The sequence below is a fragment of the Cryptomeria japonica genome, chromosome 1, assembly GCF_030272615.1.
Source record: "Cryptomeria japonica chromosome 1, Sugi_1.0, whole genome shotgun sequence".
Lineage (NCBI taxonomy): Eukaryota > Viridiplantae > Streptophyta > Pinopsida > Cupressales > Cupressaceae > Cryptomeria > Cryptomeria japonica.
The window spans coordinates 686106067-686133557 of NC_081405.1; the positions used below are offsets into that span (position 1 = coordinate 686106067).

The 27491-nt window shown below is 35.9% G+C and overlaps 1 protein-coding gene across 2 annotated transcripts; it reads left to right on the forward strand.

Moving 5' to 3' along the window:
- The first annotated feature begins 751 nt into the window (after window positions 1–751).
- On the forward strand, window positions 752–18855 carry LOC131072498 (putative L-cysteine desulfhydrase 1). Of its 2 annotated transcripts, XM_058008664.2 has the most exons (3): window positions 752–1386; window positions 13732–14727; window positions 18450–18855. In XM_058008664.2, exons 1-2 carry the CDS (start codon window positions 1000–1002, stop codon window positions 14725–14727), a joined length of 1383 nt encoding a protein of 460 aa, XP_057864647.2. In that variant the 5' UTR covers window positions 752–999; the 3' UTR covers window positions 18450–18855. The 2 variants fall into 2 exon arrangements, with proteins under 2 accessions (XP_057864647.2, XP_057864646.2); XM_058008663.2 differs by lacking the exon at window positions 18450–18855 and having other exon boundaries at window positions 13732–14964.
- The last annotated feature ends 8636 nt before the right edge of the window (window positions 18856–27491 follow it).

A 27491-nucleotide genomic window follows, 5' to 3' on the forward strand; every position in this document is an offset into this window, starting at 1 on the left:
TGCGAGATACCTACTTATAGACGCCCTAATAACCATGCACTACAACCACCTCAAAAATTTGCACATCTAATCCGATACACATTCTTCAAATAACCAACACATATTCCTATTTGACCAATACTTATGCACAAATGCCCTAATAACTATCCCCTATAATATTTTTTGGATTCTTTAAAAACTAAAATGATTGATCATGAACCATAATCTATTTAGTACTTCTGAATTTGATTGTATGTTAAGATTTTTAACATTTATGTTTCAGATCACTCTACATGACATGAATTGTAAATATATGTTGACACAAATACCTTAGATAATTTTTTCTCTTTAACAAAATGACTAATTTTAACTTTTAATGGCGTAACAATAAGGCGAGTGCCTCCTACTGCCAAGGTTCTGTAGCATGTTGGGGAGTCCACCAGACAGAATATGACGTAACAATAGATAACCACAGTATTAATATACCAAGGTGTATTTTGGAAGCATCTGTCTGTTGGGTTTTGTAGTTAATATATTAAAAACTGTAATACAGCAACACATGTATTTATATAATTATCCATGACATGACCTCATATTTAAAAATTGATGTCTGTACTTTTTTTAAAGGGTAAATAATATTTGATTGTTTTTACAAATTTATTAATAATTGGTTTGTACTGATTTAAAGTTATAGAATATTCATCTTATCAAAATTATTTGAAAGATAAATCCAAACTCAAATTCTTTTTAAAGTTATAGAATATTTCATCTTATCAAAATTATTTGAAAGATAAATCCAAACTCAAATTCTTTAAAATGATTCCTGCATTTCAAATTCGGCTTCTATATGCATAGACAGAAAGCTAAGAATCTTCAATTAAACAAATAAAATTAGGAATGCTGAGTGCTGAATGCAGTGTGAAGAAAGTAGAACAGAGGCCATTTTCTCTGATAGGCTGCTGGGCCAGACAGAAGACAAAGTGGGTACCTGAATAAAACCGTTAAGCTAATAAAAATCTTATGGAGAACTGTGATTCTTCTGATATTGCAGATGGGTTGGAAGAAGCATATGTCGTTGAGGAGCAGGGATCCAAAAACAGTGTTGAAAGTGATGACTCTAATGGTGATGAAATGGGTTTGATCAGAAAAGAGTTTGAGCATCATGAAAAGGGCGTGTCTAGGATAAACAATGGGAGTTTTGGGACCTGCCCTGCTTCTGTTATGGATTCACAGGCTAAATGGGCAGGGTTGTGGTTGCAACAGCCTGATAAGTTCTATTTTGGGCCTCTGCAAGATGGGATTTTGCAGTCTAGGAGGATAGTGGCTCAGATCATCAATGCGGAACAGGTGGAGGAGGTCTCGTTGGTGGACAATGTCACAACAGCAGTTGCAGTTGTGCTTCAGGAGGTAGGGATAATTTTAAGGAAGCTATCTTCCTTGTAGGTTTTTTCCAGTATTTGATTTCCAATTTTTTAAGGTTTGATCATCATTTTTTCCCCCAATTTTCTCAAGATTTTCCTGGCAAGATTATGTCAGTGTTGAATTTTCAGTTTCCCAGGTTTGGTCGTTTAATTTTATTTTTTTCAAATGCCTTGTGATATTCCTAGACAGCTCTTTTCAGTATTGAATTTCCAATTGGTTAGGTTTGGTCTTCAAACCTTTATTCTCAAAAGATTTTAGGTGTTTTGTACAATTTTTTGCTGTCTCAATTGGAAATGAATACGGTGATAGTTTGCTCTAGTGGAAGTTTGAAACGCTCAACTAGAAGGTTTCTAGTCCTTTTGGGGATCCATCTTAATTGGGGAATTGTTTGAATATTTTCTTGATCCATCGTATTGCTGGAATGTTAAATAGAAGTTTGAAACGCTCAACTAGAAGGTTTCTAGTCCTTTTGGGGATCCATCTTAATTGGGGAATTGTTTGAATATTTTCTTGATCCATCGTATTGCTGGAATGTTAAATAGAACAGGATTTTTAGGTATGATGATTAATTTGATCTAATTTTTAAGGACACACAGTATTTTACAAACAGCATTACTAAGCAATGTCAGTAGATTTCCACAATCCATTAGTCTAAATATGTGTATGCTTCTGGATTCGATTGTGCGAGTTCACACAATCGAATCCAGAAGCATACAAGTTTAAATTAGTCAGTATAGACTGTTTTTTATGTAAGAGAAAGAAAGTTGAATAAATTTGTATAATAGAAGTAGTGTATATGCAATCTGAAATAAAAAGTAGAATAATAGAAAGCACCTGTAAAAGTTTTTCAGATAAAAAACTCAGCACAGTAAAAAATTTCAGTATTGCAAAAAACTCAACTGTTCTCAAATAAAATAATGGATCTCTTTTTTTCACCCTTAAGCATGCACTGATATAAATAGGTACATGAATACGGAGTGTGAATAAAACAATTAACAGAAATGGAAATAAAGAATGAAAGACACAAACAAATTGAGACACGGAACACTGGATTTGTGTGGTTCATCAAATTGGTTACATCCACAGGGAGCAGGGGAAATCTCTGTATCGATATCACTGTTTGGTTTATATATCTAGCAGCAAGCTTACTTCAGCTATGCGATGATATAATTACATTATCCACGTTGTTTTATAGGAGTCTTCAAAAGAGGAATGTCAACAGGTATATAATGAAGAGTTCAAAAGGCTGTCTGTTAGATTTCACTATCCAACAATCTCCCAATTGAAGTCCAACCACTGGTGCAAGTCTCAGAGATGTCCCCCACTTCAGTCCTATTCTCACATCTTAACAATGCTGAGAGAAGCCCTGCGAAACTTGAGCTTCTCCCTTGGTACTATCTTTATCAACGCATCAGCCAGATTCACCTTGGTATGGATCTTTTCAACTTGCAATTTTCCCTCTTCAAGTACACTTTGGATGAGTGATACTGCAACTCAATGTTCTTGGTTTGATTGTGAAAAGCAGCATTCTTAGCCAAGTGAATAGTGCCGTTGCTATCACAAAAGAGATTGAAAACATGTTGCTTGCATCCCAATTCACCCAACAATCACTGCAACCATATCATTTCCTTTGCACCTTTAGTGAGAGCAATGTATTTGGCCTCGGTAATTCAGAGTGCAACCAGCTGTTGCAATCTTGAAACCCAACTGATTGCTGCCCCGACAAATGTAAAAACATAACTAGTAGTTGATTTTCGTTTTTCCAAGTCACTGTCCATATTGGAGTCAACGAAACCTTGCAGCTGTGCATTTATCCCTCCACAACATAAAACATGATCTGAGGTGCCTTTCAAATACCGTAATATCCAGTTAGTTCATTGCCTGCCAATGAGTTTTACCTGGATTACTCATAAATTTGCTCACTACTCCCACTACATGGGCAATGTTGGGACAAGTGCACACCATGGCATACATGAGACTCCCAATAACTGATGAATATGGAATACCTTTCATGTCTTCTTGGTCTTCTTGTGTTTTGGGATACATTTCGAAGGACAGACGAAAGTGATCAGCAAGTGGTGTGCTTACAGCCTTAGCACTCTTCATGTTGAATCTGTTCAAGACCTTGTCAATATATTTCTTTTGTGACAATCTGATGTCTCTCTTCTGTCAATCCCTTATTATGGTCATACCAAGATTCCTCTTTGCTGCCCCTAAATCCTTCATTGCAAACTTGTGAGCTAATTGTTGCTTCAAATCACAAACAGTACTCATGCTAGTGCCAGTCACTAGCATGTCATCAACATATAACAACAATAAAACAAACTCATTATTAAGTATTAACCAACACCTTGTAGTAGACACATGGATCAGATCTGCAGTGTGTGAAATGTTGCTCAGTCGTGAAGGAGTCAAACTTGAGATACCACTGCTGTGGGGCTTGTTTGAGCCCATACAAGCTTCTCCTCAATCAGCAATACAAATTTTCTTGCTCGTGTTTCTCAAACCTTCAAGTTGCCGCATATATAACTCTTCTTCTATGTTGCCATGGAGAAATGCAGTCTTCACATCAAGTTGTTCTAACTCGAGGTCATACATGGCTACCAAACCCAAAACTACTCGAATGGTAGTCATCTTCACAACTGGTGAGAAAATCTCATTAAAATCTACCCTTTTTTGCTGATCATATCCCTTCATTACTGATCTGACCTGATAGTGTTTCTTGATTTTTTCTCCTGATGTCTTCACTGAGAAGAGTGCCAACAACATCATCGAATTTCAGTATGTTTTTGTCGGACACTGAATTGTTGATTGCCGTCACCACATCTTCCAGGCTATCCAGTAGAGAACAAAACAATAAGATGGCTCTGATTTCATCATCTAGATTTATGTTGATGGAAATCAATTTATTGATTAGTGTGTTGAACTTGTTGAAATGATTTGACATGTTACCTCCTTCCTTCATCTTCAAATTATACTACTTCTTCATGAGGAAAACTTTGTTTGAAGTGGAAACCATCTTATATGTATCAGACAATTTGTCCCATAATCCTTTTGATGTCTTCTCCGCTGAACATTAAATAGAACATTATTGAATAGAGAGAGGATGATGGTTGCCCTCCTCTTCTTATCCCTTTTCTCCCACTCCCCATCAGCCATCATATTTGGCTTCTTGGCTTTGCCTTCCAGCACGAGTGAGAGGTATCCTTTAATTAGCAGCGATTCCATCTGCACCTTCTATAATCCAAAATTCTGCCCTGAGAATTTTTCAATTCTCCATTTATTCGCTTCTTCCATCTTCCCGGAAATTCTTCACAAATTCCCAATCAGCTTCTTCACCGAGCTCTAATACCATTGTTGAGTGCAAAGTGGGAATAAAACAATTAACAGAATCAGAAATAAAGAATGAAAGACAAACAAATCGAGACACGAAACACCGGATTTACATGGTTCACCAAATTGGCTACATACCCAGGGAGGAGGGGAAATCTCTTTATTATTATCACTATTTGGTTTATACGTCCAGTGGCAAGCTTACTTCAGCTATGCAATGATATAATTACGTTATCCATATTGTTTCATAGGAGTCTTCGAAAGAGGAATGCCAACAGGCATATAATGAAGAGTCCAAAAGGCTGCCCGTTGGACTTCACTATCCAACAACTATTAAATATAGAAAAATATAAAACACTTATCTAACTTCTCATACCTATCTTCGAAGAAAAAGCGACAAATATGAATTCTGAGAGAAATTGGATCAACCTTTTCCTAGATTTTTCAATTTTAATCAAATTATTCTAATTTACTTTCTATTTTTAAACTTGATGTAAACTCACAAAATGATTAGAACTCCTTTATTACATTTACATTGACCCTAAACTCTGCTCTTATTGAATGTAAAGCGGAAAATCGAACCCTAGATGTTCCCCCACTCCATGGAGAGAGAAAGGAGGTCACTAGGATTGACGGTTTTCACTTAGGAGAGACTTTACATTCAAAAGAAGGGTTGAAACCCACAAGATCCAATCTTACACAATGCAAGACTGGATTCTAAATGAGTTTCAAGGGTTAAGACATCGAGGATACCCTCTTTTGTAAAGAATGTAGACAGAAAGATCGAACTAGGAATGCATGTAAAGTAAGAAAGATTCGCTTATAAACAGAGATAGGGATACGGGATGAAGCTGCGGACCTAAAATTAGCAGTAAAATGTCGAGACGATGCTGTCCTGCAAATTTGAGCGAAAGTTGACAGGACGATGGCGCCCGGAGTGCACACGGTCCTCCGAAAAATCCGCGAAACGAAGGGGGATCTGTTCGTCTCTGCACAAGGATTCCAGATCTTCAATTATAGCCGCGTACCTGCAACCTACACACAGAAAAGAGAGGACGATTGGGAGGTTAGGGATTAGGGGTTTGCCTTTAGGTCAAACCCCGGTTTTGGAATTAACCAAGAAATGAGAATGTTGTAAATGTAAATGTTTGTAATGTAAACAAGTACTGATACCTTGTTGTAAGAATGTTTGTATTCTTACATGCAAAGGTGTAATGAATGTTGTATGTTGTATGTTGTATGTTGTAGGTGATCTCCTCTTCAATGGTTGAATCCTTGTCTTGAATGCAACACCTAGCCTTGAATGGAGACTTAGAATACTCAATTGCTTGAAGGAATGCTTGAATGCTTGAATGTTTGAATGTTTGAATATCGCTTCCGCCTCTTGCACACATATGTTTTCTCTCCTTTTCTGGGAGAGGAAATGTAGTTTATATACTTGTCAGTTAGGGTTAGGAGACTGATTTTTCCGACCTTAGGCCGACCTAGAAGCATTATTTTCCGAATTGCAAACTTAAAGACCCGATGCCCAACAAGAGACCGGGCCCAAAATAGGGCCAGGGACTAGGGCGCTGGGCGCCATGGTCCCACCTCCCGGGATAGCAGGGTGCAAGGAAGGACCAGGCCAAGGTGCAGAAATATGCAGTTTTTGATGTCGTAAACAGGTTTCGGGGTCTCCATTCAGGTTCAACGTTGCGCCGCCATCGTGAAGACCCAAATGTAGTCGAAATTGCAAGTGTCGCAATTTTAGGACGCTACATTTAGCCCCCACTTTAGCGGGAGTATAAGCGTACGCCCATACTTCCGGTAAAGTACAAGGAAACAACATTGAAAAACTTTCACCATGTCAAGGAGGCAAGATACACCAAGCCCCCAGTGGACTAAGGATCTTACGACTTCCATTGACAAAGTAAAAGGGAAGATCACGAGGGAGAACCATGACTGTCAGTAGTAAGGTTCCCTCACTATGAGTCATGTAAGAAAAATATCAAAATTTTTCAAGGCAAAGCTAATTTCGCCAAGAAATTTTCAAGTATCTTGAAGAGATATGAACGGGGTGTATGCCCCCCTACGTTAAAGCGATCGCACACGCCTCATCGGGGGTGATTGCTTTAAGGTAGTGATACATATAAGAAATGAGAAGGGAAAGGAGCACGTTATCACAAGGATTTAGCCCCCAAGTGTGAGGTAAGCCCAAGGATAATAGACACAAAACACAAAGCACGAGGTGACTTCGCTTTCCTTGGGGTCAGTATTCTGTATGATAATTCATGTATATCATATGTATGTATGCATAATTGTTCTTCATTCCCCAATCAAGGAAGGTCACCTAGAAGAAGGGAACACATGTGTCTTTTGAGTCAACATGAGAGAGACCAAAAGAGATCTCAATGCTTTGCATCGTCCTCAAGTAGACAACACTAAGGACAACAAATAGAAGAATGAGAATAACACATAGAAGTACCAAAAGAGATCAAGAGAGGAGGAGAGAGTCTGCTATGCTAATGAAACTAGTCTAGCACATCATCCACCCCCCGATCTTGCTGATCAATATTTCGGGAAGGCAGGAAACACGCTAGAGGAGGAACATCCAACACAGCAGATGGAGCTATCACAAGATCCAAACAAAGGCTATGTTCATGTTCCAAGCCACGTTGTTCTTGTCTAGGAGCTAGGATAAGTGCTTTAGAAAATTCATTAGATAAATGGTTATCAACATCAACATATTCATATTCACTATCAGAATGAAAAGAAGTAACATTTTCATCATGAATAACATTTTCATCTATATCATCATCAAGATTTATAAAAATAGGATCTTTAACTCGCACAGGATCAAGACTATCATGCATCTTATGTTTAGGAGATTTTGGCTCAATTTTCGGCTGAGGAGAAAATGGAATAATACTAGTTGAAGGTGTTTTTGGGGATTGCAAAGTTTGAGAAGCAGCTGCCTGAGCTCTAAGACGACGCTTTTGTCGGCGTTCACGTGCAGAACGATTTTGTCTAGTCTTAGTAGGAAGTTGAGAAGATTGAGGAGGAGGAATGTTCTCATCCTTATCACTTGGGTGTTTAGGTTGTGGTCTCTTAGGTTGAATAATAGGAGAAGAGGAAGGTCTCTTCTCTCTATAAGAGGAAGGAGGAGGAACTGCTCCATATAAAGGAGGAATATCTGGTTTAGGAAGGAGACCAAGTCCATCATGACGAGGAGGTATAGGTCTACTTTTAGAAAGTTTATTAGATATAGACATAGTCACATTCATAGGGATGGGTTGGGAATCTTCTTGAGGAAAGACATTAGTTTTATCTTTCAAAGGAAGAACTTCCTTCTCAAGAACGATAGGAATATCAAGTTTGGGTGTTCTAGGTTCACTTAGAGATAGGATCATATCTTTTTTCCACTTTTGATAAGATTTGAAAAGATGATCACTTCGCGGTGGAAGAGATTGAAATTGTTTAGGCCAAAAATAATCAATAGGAACGCTAGAAGTTCTTTCAGCTGGTTTAAAGAGACTATGATTGACAGTAACAACTTCACCATTGTGGGGAAATTTCAAACACTTGTGAATAGGAGAAGCAATAGCTTTCATGGAAGATAGCCAAGGATAGCCTAACTTCACACGAAATTGTTCGGATGATGGAATAATAGCAAAGTCCACATCAAGGGGTTTGTTATAGACCTCAATAGGTAATGTAATAGAACCAATTGCAGGAGAAGAAAATGCATCAAATAATTTCACAACCACATTTGTTTTGTCATAGATCACTTGATTCAATTGCAAAGTAAAAAGAAATTCTTCAGTAATGACATTAACCATACAAGAAGGATCAATAAGCACTCCATGGCAAGGTGTATTCTTGACTTTTGCAACTATATATAAAGGACCATCAGGTGCCCTGATAGTTTCACTGGAATCAAATGTGATGGAAGGTTCTTTAGGGATTTTCTGCTGCTCCACAAAGTTAATCACATTCGGAGTCATAGACACAAGACTATCAGGTGAGAAAGAAGAATCATTAGTCTCAATCACATTAGAGGTATGAGAAGGTAATTGATCAGTAAAAATCTTAAGATTTTGGTTAGGAGGAGCTACAGATGTGTTGCCTTTATCATTCACACCAGAAACAGAGATAGTATTATTATCAATCAAATCTTGAATTTTACCCTTTAAAGCAAAACATTTTTCAGTATCATGCCCAGGTTGACGATGAAATTGACAAAAAGATTTGTTATCAAAATAGGGTGAATTAATCTTTGCAGGATCTATTTGCCTTATAGGAGGGAGGGTAAGCACATTTTGTTCCAATAACTTATTCATAATACTATGCAATGATTCATTCAAAGGAGTAAACTTTCTTTCTTTCCTGAAAAACTTAGAAATAGGAGGCACACCTGATGCTGCATTCACATTGTTGTTGATGATGTTTTCATTGAACTTAATGACCTCTCTGTTCGGTTTAAACGTCCCAAATGGTTGTTGACTACTATCACCCTTATCACTCGGAGCCATAGGATTTGCTTGTTCCATTTGACTCACAGTCAGTTGATAATTGTGAAGAGTTGCGCACAACTGTTGGAAAGAAGTAAACTCAGAAAACAGAAGTTTTTCTCTAATATCTTTTTGTAAATTAGAAATAAAGATTCTTTGAATATCATTGTCAGGTACTGGAAAAGAAATTTGAACATACAAATGCTTATATCTACCAATGAAATCAGTCACTTTTTCTTTGACACCTTGTTTACAATGGATTAAATCAATCAAAGTAACTTTAGGACTTATATTGTTTTGAAATTGTTGAATAAAAGCATTTGCAAGTTGTTGGAAAGAGGTAATAGAATAGGAAGGCAGTGAGCAATACCATTGCAGAGCTTTATCTCTTAATGTTCTAGTAAACAGTTTTGCAAGCAACCTTTGGTCATGAGCAAAATCGGTACATATCGTTTGAAAGGTCTTAACATGTGTTAGAGGATCACCCTTACCATTATAAAGCTCCAATTGCGGGATTTCAACATGCTTAGGGGGGATAGCTCGAACAATGTCAAGAGAAAGTGGGCTCGCAACATCAAATGTGGGCACACTAGACTTAGATTGATTCATAGAGGCAATTTGTTGTTGTAAAGAAGAGACAGTTTGTGCAAGATTGTTAATGGTTGCTTCAGTCGAAGAGTTCATATTAGACATGTTAGATTGTGATGGAGGGATTATGTTATTGAAAGAAGGTATTGATTGAGAGTAAGGTGGTGGGACACTATGATAGTTAGTCATAGGAGATGATTGGAAAGGAGGAACACTACAAGATGGAATGGAAGGGTTAAATGAATTGCCCCCTTGCGTCATGTTCATTTGTGGAGATGTAATAGGAACACTCATTGAAGGAATGAATGAGGAAGTCGGATTGAATGAAGGAAGAGGGTTGATTGAAGAAGAAGGATTGCCCCCATGACTAGTGATCATAGGTGGAATGTTTTGTATTGAAGTAGTCATTATGTTTGATGTAAAAGTGGGTGTACTAGCAATAGAAGTTGTCAAAGGAATAGAATGATTGTCTTGAGTAGGAGGTTGTGTATAACCTAAAGTTTCGGCACAACTCTTCATAGGCATCACATTCGAATCCACAATGTGTGCAATACCACGCAAAATATCAATTCCATTCATATCACTTTGAACCATACGTTTTAGACCCTCAATTAATGAAAGAGCTTGACTATCAGGGTATTCTTGAGACATCCATTGTCAAAAATCATCAAATTGGTTATCCAATTTCGAAAGTTGTTCTACAGAAACCTCATGGAGAGCTTCTTCATCATTAAGAGGATTAGAGGAATTACCCGTGTCCTCGTTAAAAAGGCCATTCAAATTAGGTTCCATCTCCTCAGTAATTAAACCTTGGAAAGACTTAATTCTAAGGCTTCGTCTAACGGGAATAGTGTAAGTAGGGCTTATTGTTGTAAAACTCATGCACTAGAGAGAGAGAGAAGATTTCCGAATTTAGAGCTAGCAAATTTCAATAAAATCAGCCAATCTCCTAGATTTAAGCTGTTAAATGCAATCATAACAATCTCTCGAAGTTTCAGAAAAAATGTCGGGGACCGTGGCGAACGGAGTGCACACGGTCCTCGCAACTTTTTTCGAAATTTTCAGAGATGAAAGTTATGGTGATTTTAAAGCTAATCTGAAAAAATTGAGTGATTTTACGATCTGTAGATAGGCCAAATTAAAGTTGCAATCTCAAAATTGAACCCTACCAAGATTGTTGAAAAATGCAAAATTTGAATTTTGAAAAAAGAGAGGGAAACTGAAATTTTGAATTTTATGATTTTTTAGAGGGAATACTAAAAGCAATGCAGGCTTTGAAATTTAAAAGTTGACTCAATTTCACGCAAAATTCAATTTTGAAAGCGGAAATCAAAGTTGTTGTAATTAAACATTTAATTTCAAAAGTCATAAACTGCAAAAATTTGAATAAAGCACTGAAATTTCGAATGAATGCCAACACACTTTTCAGATTTAGGACAGTAAGAAACACAATTTTAACACCAATTTCAATTTCAACAATTTTTGAATGATTATAAGCCTTAATCCAAGCAATCACTAGACCAACTTTGACTTTAATTTTGAAAGTGTTAGAATTGATAAAATCAGCCAAGATTCTGGATTTTAGCAGAAAAATATCTAGCTCCCGAAATTTCAGAAAAAATGTCGGGGACAATGGCACTCGGGTTGCACACGGTCCTCGCAACTTTTTTCAAAATTTTCAGGGATGAGAGATATTGTGATTTTGTTGCGGAATCCAAAGTTACAGCCGATTTGGAGGTGTTTTGATCAGTGAAATCATTGGTCAAAGGTTGAATCAAGAGGGTTTTAAAAATTAGGGTTTTGACACTTAACCACTTAATTTTCAGAATTAAAGCACAAATATGAATTGGCAATTTGCAATAGAAGGATAGATCTGAAACAAGCATTAACAATTAAACATTTCACAAGCTCAATTACTAAAACGAAAATTTAGGGTTTTTATGCCATTAACCTCTAAAATTTGCAAAAGATCAAACATGGAAATGTAATTAAGGAAGCAAAATTTTTTTTCAGATCTAACCATGAATAATCAGAATTAGGATGTTTCACGTCGGATTCACCAAAATGTAAAGCGGAAAATCGAACCCTAGATGTTCCCCCACTCCATGGAGAGAGAAAGGAGGTCACTAGGATTGACGGTTTTCACTTAGGAGAGACTTTACATTCAAAAGAGGGTTGAAACCCACAAGATCCAATCTTACACAATGCAAGACTGGATTCTAAATGAGTTTCAAGGGTTAAGACATCAAGGATACCCTCTTTTGTAAAGAATGTAGACAGAAAGATTGAACTAGGAATGCATTTAAAGTAAGAAAGATTCGCTTATAAACAGAGATAGGGATACGGGATGAAGCTGCGGACCTGAAATTAGCAGTAAAATGTCGAGACGATGCTGTCCTGCAAATTTGAGTGAAAGTTGACGGGACGATGGCGCCCGGAGTGCACACGGTCCTCCGAAAAATCCGCGAAACGAAGGGGGATCTGTTCGTCTCTGCACAAGGATTCCAGATCTTCAATTACAGCCGAGTACCTGCAACCTACACACAGAAAAGAGAGGACGATTGGGGGGTTAGGGATTAGGGGTTTGCCTTTAGGTCAAACCCCGGTTTTGGAATTAACCAAGAAATGAGAATGCTGTAAATGTAAATGTTTGTAATGTAAACAAGTACTGATACCTTGTTGTAAGAATGTTTGTATTCTTACATGCAAAGGTGTAATGAATGTTGTATGTTGTATGTTGTATGTTGTATGTTGTAGGTGATCTCCTCTTCAATGGTTGAATCCTTGCCTTGAATGCAACAGCTAGCCTTGAATGGAGACTTAGAATACTCAATTGCTTGAAGGAATGCTTGAATGCTTGAATGTTTGAATGTTTGAATATCGCTTCCGCCTCTTGCACACATATGTTTTCTCTCCTTTTCTGAGAGAGGAAATGTAGTTTATATACTTGTCAATTAGGGTTAGGAGATTGATTTTTCCGACCTTAGGCCGACCTAGAAGCATTATTTTCCGAATTGCAAACTTAAAGACCCGATGCCCAACAAGAGACCGGGCCCAAAATAGGGCCAGGGACCAAGGCGCTGGGCGCCATGGTCCCACCTCCCGGGATAGCAGGGTGCAAGGAAGGACCAGGCCAAGGTGCAGAAATATGCAGTTTTTGATGTCGTAAACAGGTTTCGGGGTCTCCATTCAGGTTCAACGTTGCGCCGCCATCGTGAAGACCCAAATGTAGTCGAAATTGCAAGTGTCGCAATTTTAGGACGCTACATTGAAAAACAAATATATATTTCCTTTTTGGTTAAGCTCCATTATTAGTGTGCATATTTTTATGCAATGTTCACCAGGTCAGGTCTTCATCTTGTAAATACATATTTAAGTGGATACATGAAAGATGTAGAAACTAGAAAATATTATACTTCTTAGAACTGCAAAAATTTTGTTTCTTTTGAGAAGGTACACAATGGATTTCCATGATTCGCTTAAAATAAGGTCATCATCTTTGTTAAGGTTATTTTTATGTTTCATAAGTTCAATCACCAATCCAATCCTTAGCTAGGTCGAGCATTTTTCCTTGGCAATTATCCCAGTGCCTTCCAAACAATTGTGGTCTTTTGTTTTCTGTGAATGCTAAACAAGGACCGATATTGTTAGTGTGTTAAGCATGATCCCCTTGTGTTCTTTTATCCCAGTTTGAATTGATCTCCCCATCTCTCCAATAAACTATTTCCTGTAGGAAAATTGATGCAATTTACAGCTTTCAGAAGCTGTGGGTTAAATAGATTCGTTGCCTTAACAAGCTTGTTTTGATGTTTTATAGAAATTGAGGTGAATCTGTTTATTAAATAGCAAAGGTTTTGAGAGAAAATTTGAAAAGAATAACCAATTATTGAATACTAGCTACTAAAGTTATCATTAACAGGTTGCTTGGGGATTCATGGAGAAGAAATTTCAGAAGGGAGATGTTGTACTGATGCTTCATTATGCCTATGGAGCTGTGAAGAAGGCAATCAATGCATATGCTGGTCGGGCTGGGGCCCGTATTATTGAAGCTGAATTGCCATTTCCAGTTGGATCCAATGATGACATAATAGACAGCTTCAGAGCTGCAGTGGACAAAGGCAAGCAAAATGGGGGAAGAATTAGGCTGGCAGTTATAGATCATGTAAGTTCCATGCCCTCTGTTCTTATCCCTGTAAAAGAGCTTGTTAGGATATGTAGAGAAGAAGGGGTAGACCAAGTTTTTGTAGATGGAGCCCATGCTATCGGAAATATAGAAATTGACATGCAAGACATTGATGCTGATTTTTACACCAGCAACCTGCACAAGTGGTTTTTCTGCCCACCCTCTGTTGCATTTTTGTACTGCAGGCATTCATTTCATTCAAATATTCACCACCCAATTGTTTCCCATGAATTTGGAAAAGGATTGCCTGCCGAATCTGCTTGGGTTGGCACTAGGGACTATAGTGCACAACTTTGCGTGCCTTCTGCTTTGGAGTTCACTAAAAAATTTCAAGGTGGCATTGAAGCTATAAGGAGAAAGAATCATGAAAGAGTTGTTGCAATGGGAGAAATGTTGGCTGAGGCTTGGGGGACTCAGTTGGGGACTTCTCCAGAGTTGGCCTCAGCAATGGTGATGGTTGCATTGCCAAACTGTTTGGAGATTCATTCAGCGCAAGATGCATTGGATTTGAGGACTCGTCTCAGGAAAGAGTTTGCGGTCGAGGTTCCGATTTATTACAGGGCACTGGATAAAGATTTGCAATCAAACAGAGGGGCAAGTTTCAGAGCTTATGCAAGAATCTCTCATCAAATATATAATACTTTGGATGATTATCTGAAATTCAGAGATGCTATACTTCATCTTGTTGCAGAGGCTTCAAAAGTGGAGGAAGGAGTCTGTTTAAAAAAATAGGTAAACTTACTGCCACGTTGAAATTACATTTTTCTTCATGCCTCTTTCATAAATTCTGTCAATAAAGGTGGAACGCTCATTTTGAAGAGGAGTTAGAGGTAAGAGGTGTGCTTACAAGTAATCCTAGTTAAGCATTGAGAGCTACGAAAAGAGCAAGTATTTATTCTCTGAAAATCTGAACTACACTGAGGTTTAATGCTTAAGCTATCAATAACATTTTTTCTCTCGTTGATTTCCCTTACCAGGCTTATTAGGACTTTGCTTTTTGTTCTTAAATATATGCACTCTTAAGTTTTTTTTAAAGTAATTTCTATATCTCATTAGTATGCACTACTTTATTAAGCACTACATTTTTTTGGAAATGTAAAATCCTGAAAATTGGAAAACAAAATTACACATTTTTGCTTTACTTTAACATTGATCGAATTCAGTTTTCAATTTTGATAGCCCAAAATCAAAATTGCTATTTGAAGGAAGTTACTTATAAAGTACATGATTTGGGTAATTACTCAAAAGGTCTTTTGTTTGCTCGCTTTTATTTAAAAGATCTCCTCTCAAATGTTTTTTTTATTGAAATAATGCAAGAAATTACATAAATTAACAGCAATCAAAAGATACAACAGCCAACTAACTTCAACCACATAGAACAATCACCAAATCCTTTCAGATGACGAATACAAAACTGTTCATAAAGGATACCTCATCAAAGAGGAGTACAAAATCATTACAAGAGAGTTGACCTATTGTAGATAATGCTGCAACCTCTTCTAGAGGGAGAATATAACACAATAACAAGACCATTATCATGCTGAAATATTACAATTTGCACATGTCACAACCTGAATTTTAACATTTGCTGAAGCTGTTTGGAACAAAAGGCATCATTTTTGTGAAGTTGTAAAAGCTGGAACTTGATTCTATCTAGTTGATTGCTGGTTTTCATTCATTCTTTAGGACCTCTCTGCAATTGTGAACACAAGAAAATAGTCTGAAAAATGATTTCAAAATAAAACTTGAGAATTTCTCCTTCTCGGTGAACCAGTCTGAAAAATGATTTCAAAATGATTGCTGGTCTTTATTCGTTCTTTAGGACCTCTCTGCAATTGTGTGCACAAGAAAATAGTTTGAAAAATGATTTCAAAATAAAACTTGAGAATTTCTCCTTCTTGGTGAACCGCATGGTTAGATAAAACTGCGATACACCTGCTTTTCCATATGTTAAGCAAAATAATATGGCTCTCGAATCAGCAACTATATTTTTTATAAGATTAGACGCAAAACAGCTTCTTTCCAACATAAGGCATGACCAAAAATATCTGGAATATAATTGAAAACAGCATTCCGTTTTTGCTTAGTCCAAGTGCAATCCCAAGATATGTTTCAGATTTTCATCCTACAGGCAAACGGGGCATTTATCTGGTTGAATCATCATACATCTCAACCGGTCACCGACTGGCAATTTAAAATGTAAAATTTTCTAAGCCAAAATCTGTGCATTGGCCTCTGCTTTAGACAGTCAAATCTGAGCACTCAGCTTTTTCCACGTTTTTTTTCTTTGAATTTACAGTTCCATTTCTGATTTAATCTCGGATTCAGTGACAAAGAAGGCAACAGGCTTAGGTAGACTTTTTTTAAAGGAAACTGGAAAAACAGATGGGTAGATAGGCCAACACCAATCTTTTGAGAAATTACATTCCAATGGTATGCAAATCTTCATGGTAATATCACTAGGAACTAGAGTTTTAATTTTATCTTTTTTGAACATCCTGTCTTTTCTTTTTCTTTTTTTTAAAAACAAAGGTGGTTACCATTGTATGGAGTCTGGACAAATACAGTTGGGCCGTGAAATGTCATCAGGTTCTGGTGTTGACATTATTTTCTAAACTGCCAAGGATTGCTTTGCTACTGTGCATGTTATCAGGCTTTCAAATATTACTGAGATCCCAATTTCATTTTACTTAATATTAGACTGAATATCTAATATTTTCAAATATAATTTCAGAATAAATGAGATTCAACCTCTCTTAACAACAATAATGATATATAGGTGCGGGAAATTAAAGAGTAGATTAAGCAAGGAAACCAGATATAGGTGGAAGAAAGGCAGATCAAATCAAAATAGATTGAAGAATATAAGAGGCTAATATTAGATGAATGATAAATTGGAGTAAATGAGAAAGGGGGCAATTACAGGGCTGTTAGAAGTTAGCATCATAACAGGGCTTTCAATCAGAAACGAATGAATGTGAAATTGATGATCAGGCAAAGGATAAAAAACCCAAGAAAATGATTTCGTTTCATCCACGACTAAGAAGCAATGCTGTAATACCAAGAGAGAACAGTAGACTGAGGTGAAGTAACACATATTCCCAGGAGGAAAGTACACTGAAATATAAATCTACTGTTTGATAACTGTATCAAGCATGAAATCAAATACACTATGGTGGACTTTAAATATTGTTGAAAGGATGTCTCATCAAGACATATACTTTCCATACCTTAATCAATATTTAATAATCAAATAACTATCAATGCCTTAAATGTATGAAAATAAAAGGATGAGAAATTCAGTACGACCTTTCTTATTGGTTTTCTCCCCTGCAGCCCTGGATTTGGGTATGATTCCTTTTGGATTTGGTTTTGGGGTTTGATCATTGTAGGTTTGCGCAAGGTTCTGCAATTGCAGGCCAGACTTGCATTGGCTAAAATATGTATATTTATGATTTTTAGGCTGAAAATATATGAACTTAATTCCTGTTTTTAAGTATAAAATATGTATATATTTATGATTTTTATATGCATTTATTCAAAATGTACAATTTTTATTTTCTGGCATACCAGGTACCCAAACCCAAATTGTTAGCTTAGGTTTTTTTGCTACTTTGCTTTATAATTAAGGCTACTAGCAACTGCTACTGATCATAACCATAAATTAGTAAGTGGTTACAGTCAATATGTTCATATGCAATCACTAACATACTGATTATATGGTACACAGCCTTTGTACATTATGTTGAGTTATAAGAGCAGATAAAATTTTATCAAATGGCAAAATTAAAACTAAAGACAATCAGAAATAGACACATAACAATGAATTATGTGGTTCACCATTAATGACTACATCCATGGGAAATCATGGCAATATCTTTATTCATCGTTTCTCTTGATACAGAATACATAATCTGGATTCATCCTTTTATAGAAATGCTAACTCTTCAAATATGAAGAGACAGCAAAGAAATGAAGAGACGGAGGAAAGGAGTGGTTAGATGACCGTTGGACTTCACATTCTCAACATATTACCCCACCCATGAGACCTGTCTTACCATGAGATAACTATACAATAAAATATGAAACTCGAACCTTTTTAAGCATCTATCAGAGAACCTCTGATATCTGTCTGAATAACACACCATCTCAGTATACAGTTCTTCCCATAGAGTAACGTAACCTATTACTTTGATTTTCTATCTTTTATTTGATGGCAATCCTTGGGAAATCCCGCACTTAAAAGACATTCACCTACCATTTGGGAAAAACAACAGCTGAAAATAAATGTTTGATAATAGCTGCAACATTGGTTATAATTTTCTTTAGTAGCCTAAATGTTCTAGGAATGATTCTACATTACTGAATTCTTGGGGCTTCAATTTTTCTACTTCCTTTATTTTATTTGGGTCAGTCTTGATTCTTCACTCTTGTGGGACAAACTACATGTCCAGGGTTGATGGATCCGAAGTGAGCATCTCTTGGATATAAGAATAGTGATGTTTCTCAGCAGCACTGCATGCATCCTGCCAGTACCTGCAAGTAAGACTTCTCCTTACTATATGATCAACGGACGTTAAGAAATATCTTCAAATTGTCAGTTGGCGACCTTCCAGAAGCTTGCATGATGATTCCTTGGAAGATTGTAAGGGCATCGTGCGACGCAAAATCCATTCTATCATATGCATTGATTCATTTTCCATTGACAAATGCTGTCTTATCTTATTCAACGATGACTTATTGTAACAGGACACATATGCAACCACTTACTACAAGATTGTAATATGAATGGAAAGGAAAAAGTGTTCTTCAATATCAATGTATATATGCTTCTAAATTCCACAAAAGGTTTTAGCTGTTCTATCGCCTTTTTGGAACTGGTCGCCATAGGTAATATCTATTATTTTGTTTATACATGAAATATGATTTGTGCATCAAGTATGGGATCTGTTTCTTGCTAGGCTATGTCTGCATACTCTGCATATTGTGGATTCATCCTATCCGGTATTTGTTTCATTAGTAGTGTTCTTGAATTTCAACGGCATTTAAATTTTTAGATGCCTTTTCAGAAACATCCTTCAATTCAGTAAAAATTCAAAAAACTAGGTTTTGAAACCCATGCAGGACCCATGACATAATTTATTTTTGACCCTTGATCTAGTCTTTATTCTTCAACTTACCATTTTTTACAGTCTATTAGGGTGGAAAAACCTCATAATGCCATATCTGCTATGATAGAGTCCTTTCATGATCCATAATTAGTGGGGTTGTTCCACTACATATTTCACCAAAACAACTTGTATTCAACCTTGATGAAGTTGCAAGAAAAAATGCTCCAATGTATGAAGTGTGGTGTTTTTAAGTGCAATTAACAATGAATGGAAACTCTACAACATAAAAGGCACATAACAATGAAAGCAACGACAACATAGATTTGGTGAAACTCAAAACATTGGGAGAAAACTCCAAAAGAGTGAGGGATCCCCTCAAGTCAGTATCTCTTGAACTGTTTACAATGGCTTACTACTTTTGAAAGGCCTTTATGGACGCTTCTCTTGCCCAAGACCAAAAATGCTCAAACACAATAAAAGCCTTACAATTGTTCTCACACTTCCCTAATCAAACTCAAGAATCATAGGTTGAAGCAATAATATTGTAACTTATCCATTTTGCTGATAGACATTAAAGAAGACTATTCAGATTGTTACAATGACCTCTTTTGGAGGTATATAAAGAAAACGAGTAGCCAAACAATGTTAGAAGGAGACCAACAAACTTTTACAATTGAAACCAAAGAATCTAGGATGCTTTAGTTTCCCGGAGGACTGCAAGCCATGTCTTATTGTTTTTCTGGGATGGTTTCAGCCACTTCCAAAATTGTTTGTATTGACTATCTTTGAATGGGACGAGTTGATTGGGGTGAACTTCTCAAATATATGTGACTGGGGTTGAGCTGGTTAGATGTATTCAGTTAGGTCCAGTCCGTCACCCATGCCTTTTTTGACGACATTAATACCTCGGGCAGCCAGATCACTCAGTGCATCTCAATCTCTATTCTTCCCTAACAATATGATCTCTATAACTTCTTTATGTTTCTTGTTAAAATGAGTCATTTAAGTCTAAAGAAATTTGAGAAAATTTACTCTAGACTTCCCCAAATTTTTCAAACATAAAAAATACATAAATTTGTAAAATAATTTTAAAATTGAAATTTGAGAATTTATGAGTGGTTTTTGATTAATAAATGGAAAAGCTAATTAAATAAATATCATAGCTTCATATCATATAATAAAAAAATACAATTTCATATTCATAATCCACATATTTCTTCTACTATTAAAGCTTGTAGGGGGTTGGATGGGTGCTCTTGAATTGAATGGTAATGTTTCTTTGTGATAGACAATATCATTCACAATAGGAGCTTGAGGCATATGATGTGCATACAATGAAGCCCCTATTGATGCCTCACCTCCACTTCATTTGTTGTTGCATATGCTAGCCATTTTGCTGCCTCCCTCTTCAAATGGACAATATCATTTCTAGTAAATATAGGCACCACATTCTTTGCAATCCAACCTAAATATTGATTGATGTTATCAAAGTCAATCACCTTGTGTATATTGCCTTTGCACCTCCTTTATAAACAGATAAATGTTGTATTACACTAAGATAAGGTCATTCAAGCATTTTTGGGCCAATTTGTTGTGCTTCTTTGTGTGAATGAGCCTCAAGTGTATGTAATAATTACTCTTTAATTATTATATTTCTTAAAAAAATTCATTTCACAACCATAAGCTTAATTGACCAAGCATCTTCAATCTAATCAAGAAGTGTTGACTTCATAACTTCTCCAATCATCATTTTGGCGATGATTTCACACCCCACTCATAGGCTTATATTAGAAAGTGGTAAGATCCCTATGTTAGGGTCATTCCCAGACCTAGACTTAAACCTTGAGATTTCATTAAATTGATGACCCTACATATGTATCAAGTTTTTGTAGGAATTGGAGGCTCCACAACTTGTACATTAATATTAGAGAGAATTCATCCTTTACTCTTGCATGAGTTTTTTTTATCTTTCTTTTTAAATAATGATTGTTCATTAAGCTTTTACTTTCAAATTATTCATATTGATGACACAATGAAGTCAAGTGTTGGTTCTAGACCAATCATTAATGTATAAATACCCACAAAACCACATAGGGATAATATCATTTCAAAATCTCAAGTTTGCACAATGATTGGCTCAAGCATACATCACTTATACACAACAATGTCTAGTTCATATGTACACATCACAAGTAAAATAATGACTAGCTTAAGCTTGTCACATTTATATAGTGGGAATGATCCACACACATCACATGTTCCCATAAAGACCAATGACACAATGGAAGTGAATGCAATCTATAACATGCATCAACCCACTATCCACTTCACTGATACATAAAATGAACTTGGTTTTATAGTAACGTTGGCATTTGATGTCAAAGGGGGAGAGATTGGTATGAAAAAACACAAGGAAACATATGTCACTCTCAGAGGGAGATATTGTTACTTTGGGAGAGATTACTTATATTTTGGTAATTGTTGGAATTTGGCATTTCTGTTTTGGCACTTTGATGGTTTTTCCATCTTGCGTTGCCATCAATGCCAAAGGGGGAGATTGTTGGTATTTTGGTATGATTTTGTCATTGATGTCAACACCTACTAACACTTATCAACTCTGACACTTTGGAGAATCAGCAACATTCACCGACAAACAAATGACTCATGCACAGTCACCAGTATCTGGTACACCGGCAGGATATAATGATCATCGACACTTGGAATGGCATGGAAAACACTTGGTTATGTCGAAGACATCGTTTGGACACCTTGTCTTGGAGATTTGATTATTGGTATATTCATATTTGCATATTTGTTGTTACCGGCAAATAGGTCCAGGTTATACACCAACAGGTTTATCTTTTCTAGATCAACATGGCATGCTATGGAGATGATTTATTATTGTTGTAAATGCATTAAGCTGACATGTTGAATCAGTTATTGCATCGGGCATTAATTTGATTGTAAATTGATTTTATTGTAATATCTTTTAGAGCCGACCTACTAAAATTGGTCCTAGGTTATGATATAAATGTAAGATCTTATTTGTAAGATTGTGGGTGGAATGCGAAGAAGAATTGTGTGAAGGTATATGCGAGAATAAGCAGAGCTATACACACAGACATCATTTGAAGGTGAAGCAAGGTTTTTGTGAAAGCATATCAGAACTACAGCGGTACTGAATCCAGCATATGAAGATGCTATTTTAAGCAGTACATTCCTATTGGATTTAACCATCCAATTGTAGTCAGTGTGACTCCTATTTTGTGTTTGAGCAATGAGCTCTAGGCGTTTGGCCTTTCTGCATGTGCAAACCCCATTTGTATACACTTACTATCTGCAGTAGTATCATCTGATTGTGGATAAGGTTTTCCACCATGGTTTTTCCCCTTACAGGGTTTCCACGTACAAATATTGGTGTCAAGTGTTGTGGATGACTTTGTCTTTTTGTTTCATGCATTAATATTTACCGGTATTGCAATTGACTGATAAAACTGTCTACCGGTATAAAAGATTGGTTTACCGGTATTAAGAAATAAGTTGGTTAAGTTGTTTTGGTTTGAATTTATTTGACAACTGATTCCCCCCCTCTCAGTTGCCTCCGGAACTTAACAAGTTCCCCTCTAGAAAAGGAATGTTAGTGCATCCCATACTTTTCCCAACCCGTTGCCATCTACGACAATAATTAATTATCCCATGCTACTTGATATCATCATTGACAATGAAATAAGTATAACGACGTGCATAATATCTAAGGCCGTTAATACGATTTTCACAACTCATTAATTGTCTAGTTCATCAAACCACCATATAACTTACATAATCAAGTTGTAGTATCATTATACCACAGACCCAAGACTAGCACCTATACTATCAATCACACATACTAAATTAATAATCAAACTAGGAAATCCTTAGGCAGACACCACATAGGAAACACACAATTCTTTTGATACACCAATGCCAATATTGAACTTGTGAGACATGTAAATCCCTACATCAATTGCCTACATTTTATTGGTGAAAGCTTATCTAAACCCTATAAAATTGAGAAGCTCTTGGAATTTATCGTTTGCACGTTATTGGTGAAATTTGATTAACCCTATTACTTAATTGAATACTTCTTTTGCCAAAGTGTGCCTCATGATTCCTATCATGTTGGAACAATGGTAATCTTATCTATAACTAGGTCATATGTTTAGAATTTTGCTGATCACCTCAAGATGAGCGGGACAAAGTATGTCAAGAGAAAAACTATCCTCTACCTATGCCCTTGTAGAGTCCCCAATTTAACCATTGTTGTGATGGCAAGAAGTTAGCTCCTTTATTGATCTTGATTTAGCATTGTGACAATAGAAAGTACTGGGGCACTCTATTATGCATATTGTCAAAGGGTTTACACCTTGGCTAATTAATCTAGAACCTATATTACCCAAAAGAGATTCGATAATCATTTGGATCAATTTACCAACACATAAGTAACACCTTGAATCCACATAAGACAACCTCTCTCCCAACACTTACTTAACCCATACAAACTCATACAAAATCAAATTCCATATACTTCATTCAAGGTCTAATTAAAAATACATAATGTATTAGACATATATTAAAACATAGTAGTATAATAACTAATTTTGTGTATGTAATCTTTTCATGTAGTACCACTCTAAAATCCTAGCATATAATTGTCCACCCAATAGACATAAAGACAAACATCATAACATACTGGTAATAATTACCATCCATTGCCCCTAGTTGGCAAAGATCATCCTAAGGACTCAATCCTAAACATAACCCAAATCTAGTTTCAATAATTACAACACATGGACGATCCATATACACAAGATTTACTCACACCTTCAAATTATAATGACTTAAGTCAATATTATTACTAATACAAGTTAGTAGGTTTGCAGAACTCATCCATAGCTAAATCATGATCAAGTTTATTCCACCCTTATTTCTTGGAAGAATAGATCTCCCTCGTGCATAGGGGCTACCTATACCTTCTTTACATATCAGAAAGTTGAGAAATAAAGCCATGTGGTTCAATACCCAAACACCAATTGTTTTAGTTTAGATGCATTCTCCCTCGTTCACCTCAATGTAACCACAATGACAAATACTCTATAGGTTCATCCAACGTTTAAGTAGATTTTAGAAAGCCAAATACCCCAAGCCTCAAAGTAGATTGGCTAGATGAGAATGAGATGTCTTTCATTGGAATGAACCTATGTATAGGGAACATATTAATATGGAGGTGAGTTCATAGCCATTTGATGCAATTCTTAGCTTCAAGGTGAAGCATAAAAAGGAGGAAGAGATAATATAGTTTAGGAACAATCCCAAACTTGGAGTTATCCCCTTAGTCCTCCCCTATAGACTTGGGTCATAGAGGAATCCTTCCCCAAAGGACTTCCTACATACCTACTTCTAAACGAGATTGAAGTCACATGTGGTTCTCCTCACAAAGTCTTTCTCAATGATCATACACCTAGGTTTCTATACCTGGGGTATCATAACCACTCAAGTACCATTACTCAAGGGAGTCAAGTAGAATGACTACTATAGAAGGAAAGCCATAGGAGGGATTAGAACCCAACCTTGTAGAAAACCACCTTTTTATTGATATCCTTGATGTACAACCATATCTCATAGAGTATAATTTGTTACTATTAAATATCTCAGCAAAGGTCCATTTAAGATTTCACGTAAATTATAATGCTCAAAACTAGGCTAAGGAAACCAAGTTCACAACGTAGGAAACCCACACTAAAGAACTTCCACCCAAAGACACCAAGTTCTTAATTTAAAACTCACACTATTAGTATTCATAATGCAATTGGAACATCTTGGAATCATGTGGAGGCTAAGTTGAATACTCATCAATAGGAACTTCTCTTTGTTTGCACAACACATTGTGACCATTAAGATAAAAGAACTAGACTACTTCCTTACAACCCCAATCATATTTTGCAAAAAGTATGAGATGTTACAGTTATTGATGTCAACAAATATGGTAGCTATCTTACCATAATGTGATGACACTAATAATTCACGAGATTTATTCATAAGTTTCTTTAATCAATAGACATTATTATTCACTTTTAACATCAAGACTTTCAATTGAAAATCAAGTTTTGTTGCCACCCTGTTGCATACCATTAATTACTAACATTACTAGAATCAATTCATACATAGAAATTAGGCTCACAACATAATCAATATAAGATGAGCTTAGTAACATAAAAAATATTTAAAACATAGAAATACTTACCACAACAATTATAATCTTGCTTTAAGAAAACTTTGTGGCAGAATCATACTTAAAATAGTCGATCAATAGATTATCATATGACAATGTACATTCAATAATATAAACGATAGTAATATTCTCAATCTTTTGATTTCATTTACCCTAATTATAACATTATATATTAAATTGTTCCGCACAACTTATTGAATGAAGATACAGATTTCATATATGCCATGATATTATACGTATCCCCTGTTAGATACCCATGCTACAAAAGTAAGTTTTAACTCATTGCAGGCTACAAATATAACTATAATTACTAACAACATACAAAAATAAGCTTAGCATCTAACATCCTTTTTTGTTTCCAGTCACGGTCTGTTTCACATATTACTTTCAAGTTTAAATTGTAAACATTTATTAGTTTACTTTTAATTGCTTACTAACAACTAGTGACCAAAATCATCGTGAGGACCATACAAGATAGAATGTGGCATTTCAATAACCATATTGTGCTCTCTCCTATTGAATTTTTTTATAACAAATGTAGAGGATAAGGATTTGAAGTTACGCGTCATCGTACCGAACTTATTTTATAACAAAATGTAAGAACAATATTTATAAGAGTTCTTTGAGGCATTTAAATAACTATATTGTTCTCTCTTCTACCAATTTTTTTTTATAACAAATGTAGAGGATGAGGATTTGAGGTTATAAATTATAGCAATAACAATTAGATCTGAAGTTATAAATTAGAATTTATGCAATGCATTATGTTGGGTTAACCAAAATGTTTAGTCGCGTGGAAATAGGTTCACACGTTTATCAATGCAAACTAGGAATAAGACCTACTTCCACACAATTATATTAAGGAGAAGGATGAACTCAATTGGCTCAACCTCCAATTTGATGAGAAAGGGGTTGAGCCTAAGTCAAACCTTGGGTTTGGAATTAACCCTATAATTGAATTAAAATTAAAATGGAAAGTGTGCCTTGAAAGGGTAGAGGCTAGATCTGCAATTGAAATGTCGAATTTTGCATTGAAGTCTTCATGCAAAGGTGTCTTCATTAGAACTTGATCACAGATGCCATCTTGAATGCTTGAAATCTGAATATTTAACATCTTTTTCACTACCTTGATAATACTTGATTGCTTGCTCAGTTGAATTTTGCTTGATTAAGATTGACTTCAAACTTAAGAGATGTAAGATGGATGTGAGAGATGTCTCAAATGAGGGGGTAAGGATTGCTTTTATACCTCACCTCATGAAACATGTTTGAAATCACCAAGTAGAGTGACACATAGAAGGATTTCCCGCCCACATTTTCTGACCTTTGAAGGGTCCAAAATTGGGCCCTTTTAGCCTAGACAAGGGTTCTTGGGCATCATTTTTCAAGGACAAGGGCGTTTGGGCACCTTTGTCCAACCTATCAAGGTTGAGCAAAGGACCAGACAACAAGGTAGAAGATGAGGATTGTCAATTGAAGTTTTTGTGAGTGTCATTGTCCCGATTTTTTTTTTTTATATAACAAAATGTAAGAACAACATTTTTAACTTTGTGAGTAACTTGGTAAACTTAAACTAAAATTTAATCTTACACATAAGTCTTGGTTGACAACATTATGTTTTTAAGTCTTGGTTGACAACATTATGTTTTTAAGTCTTGGTTGACAACATTATGTTTTTCAATCTAGGTAAAGAGTTGCCCTTCTTCAACTGCATAGTAGCGAAGTGTTTTTCCCTTCCATGTCTTTATAAATCTATAACTTGTCATGAATGATGTCTCTAAGGGATTTTCTATGTACCATCCTCTCCATACATGTGTTGAGACCATCTATAACCTCAACATTTGCGTAGAAAGATTTCAAGAATTAAAACTCTGTTCAAGTAGTAGGCAATAATGAATTTGTTAGCGGAGTTGTCAATTTGATCTATGATCAATAATGTGCTAAATTGATTTTTCTTCATTTTTGTTTGACTCATATAAATGTTGGATGGATTTCTTAGCTTTGTTTTATGGCCTCCAAATTATCCATGGGGTTTTTGTCCTCATCCATTCATTGTAGAACCTCAAACGAGAGAGTATAGCAAATTAAAATTAAAAAATCATACAAATTAGAAATCT

Excerpts from the sequence above, each read along its gene's own strand:
- LOC131072498 (XM_058008664.2), top strand. The coding sequence starts at position 1,000 with ATGGAGAACTGTGATTCTTCTGATATTGCAGATGGGTTGGAAGAAGCA. Across the intron at positions 1,387-13,731 it reads TTGCAGTTGTGCTTCAGGAG|GTTGCTTGGGGATTCATGGA; the intron begins GTAGGGATAATT and ends TATCATTAACAG.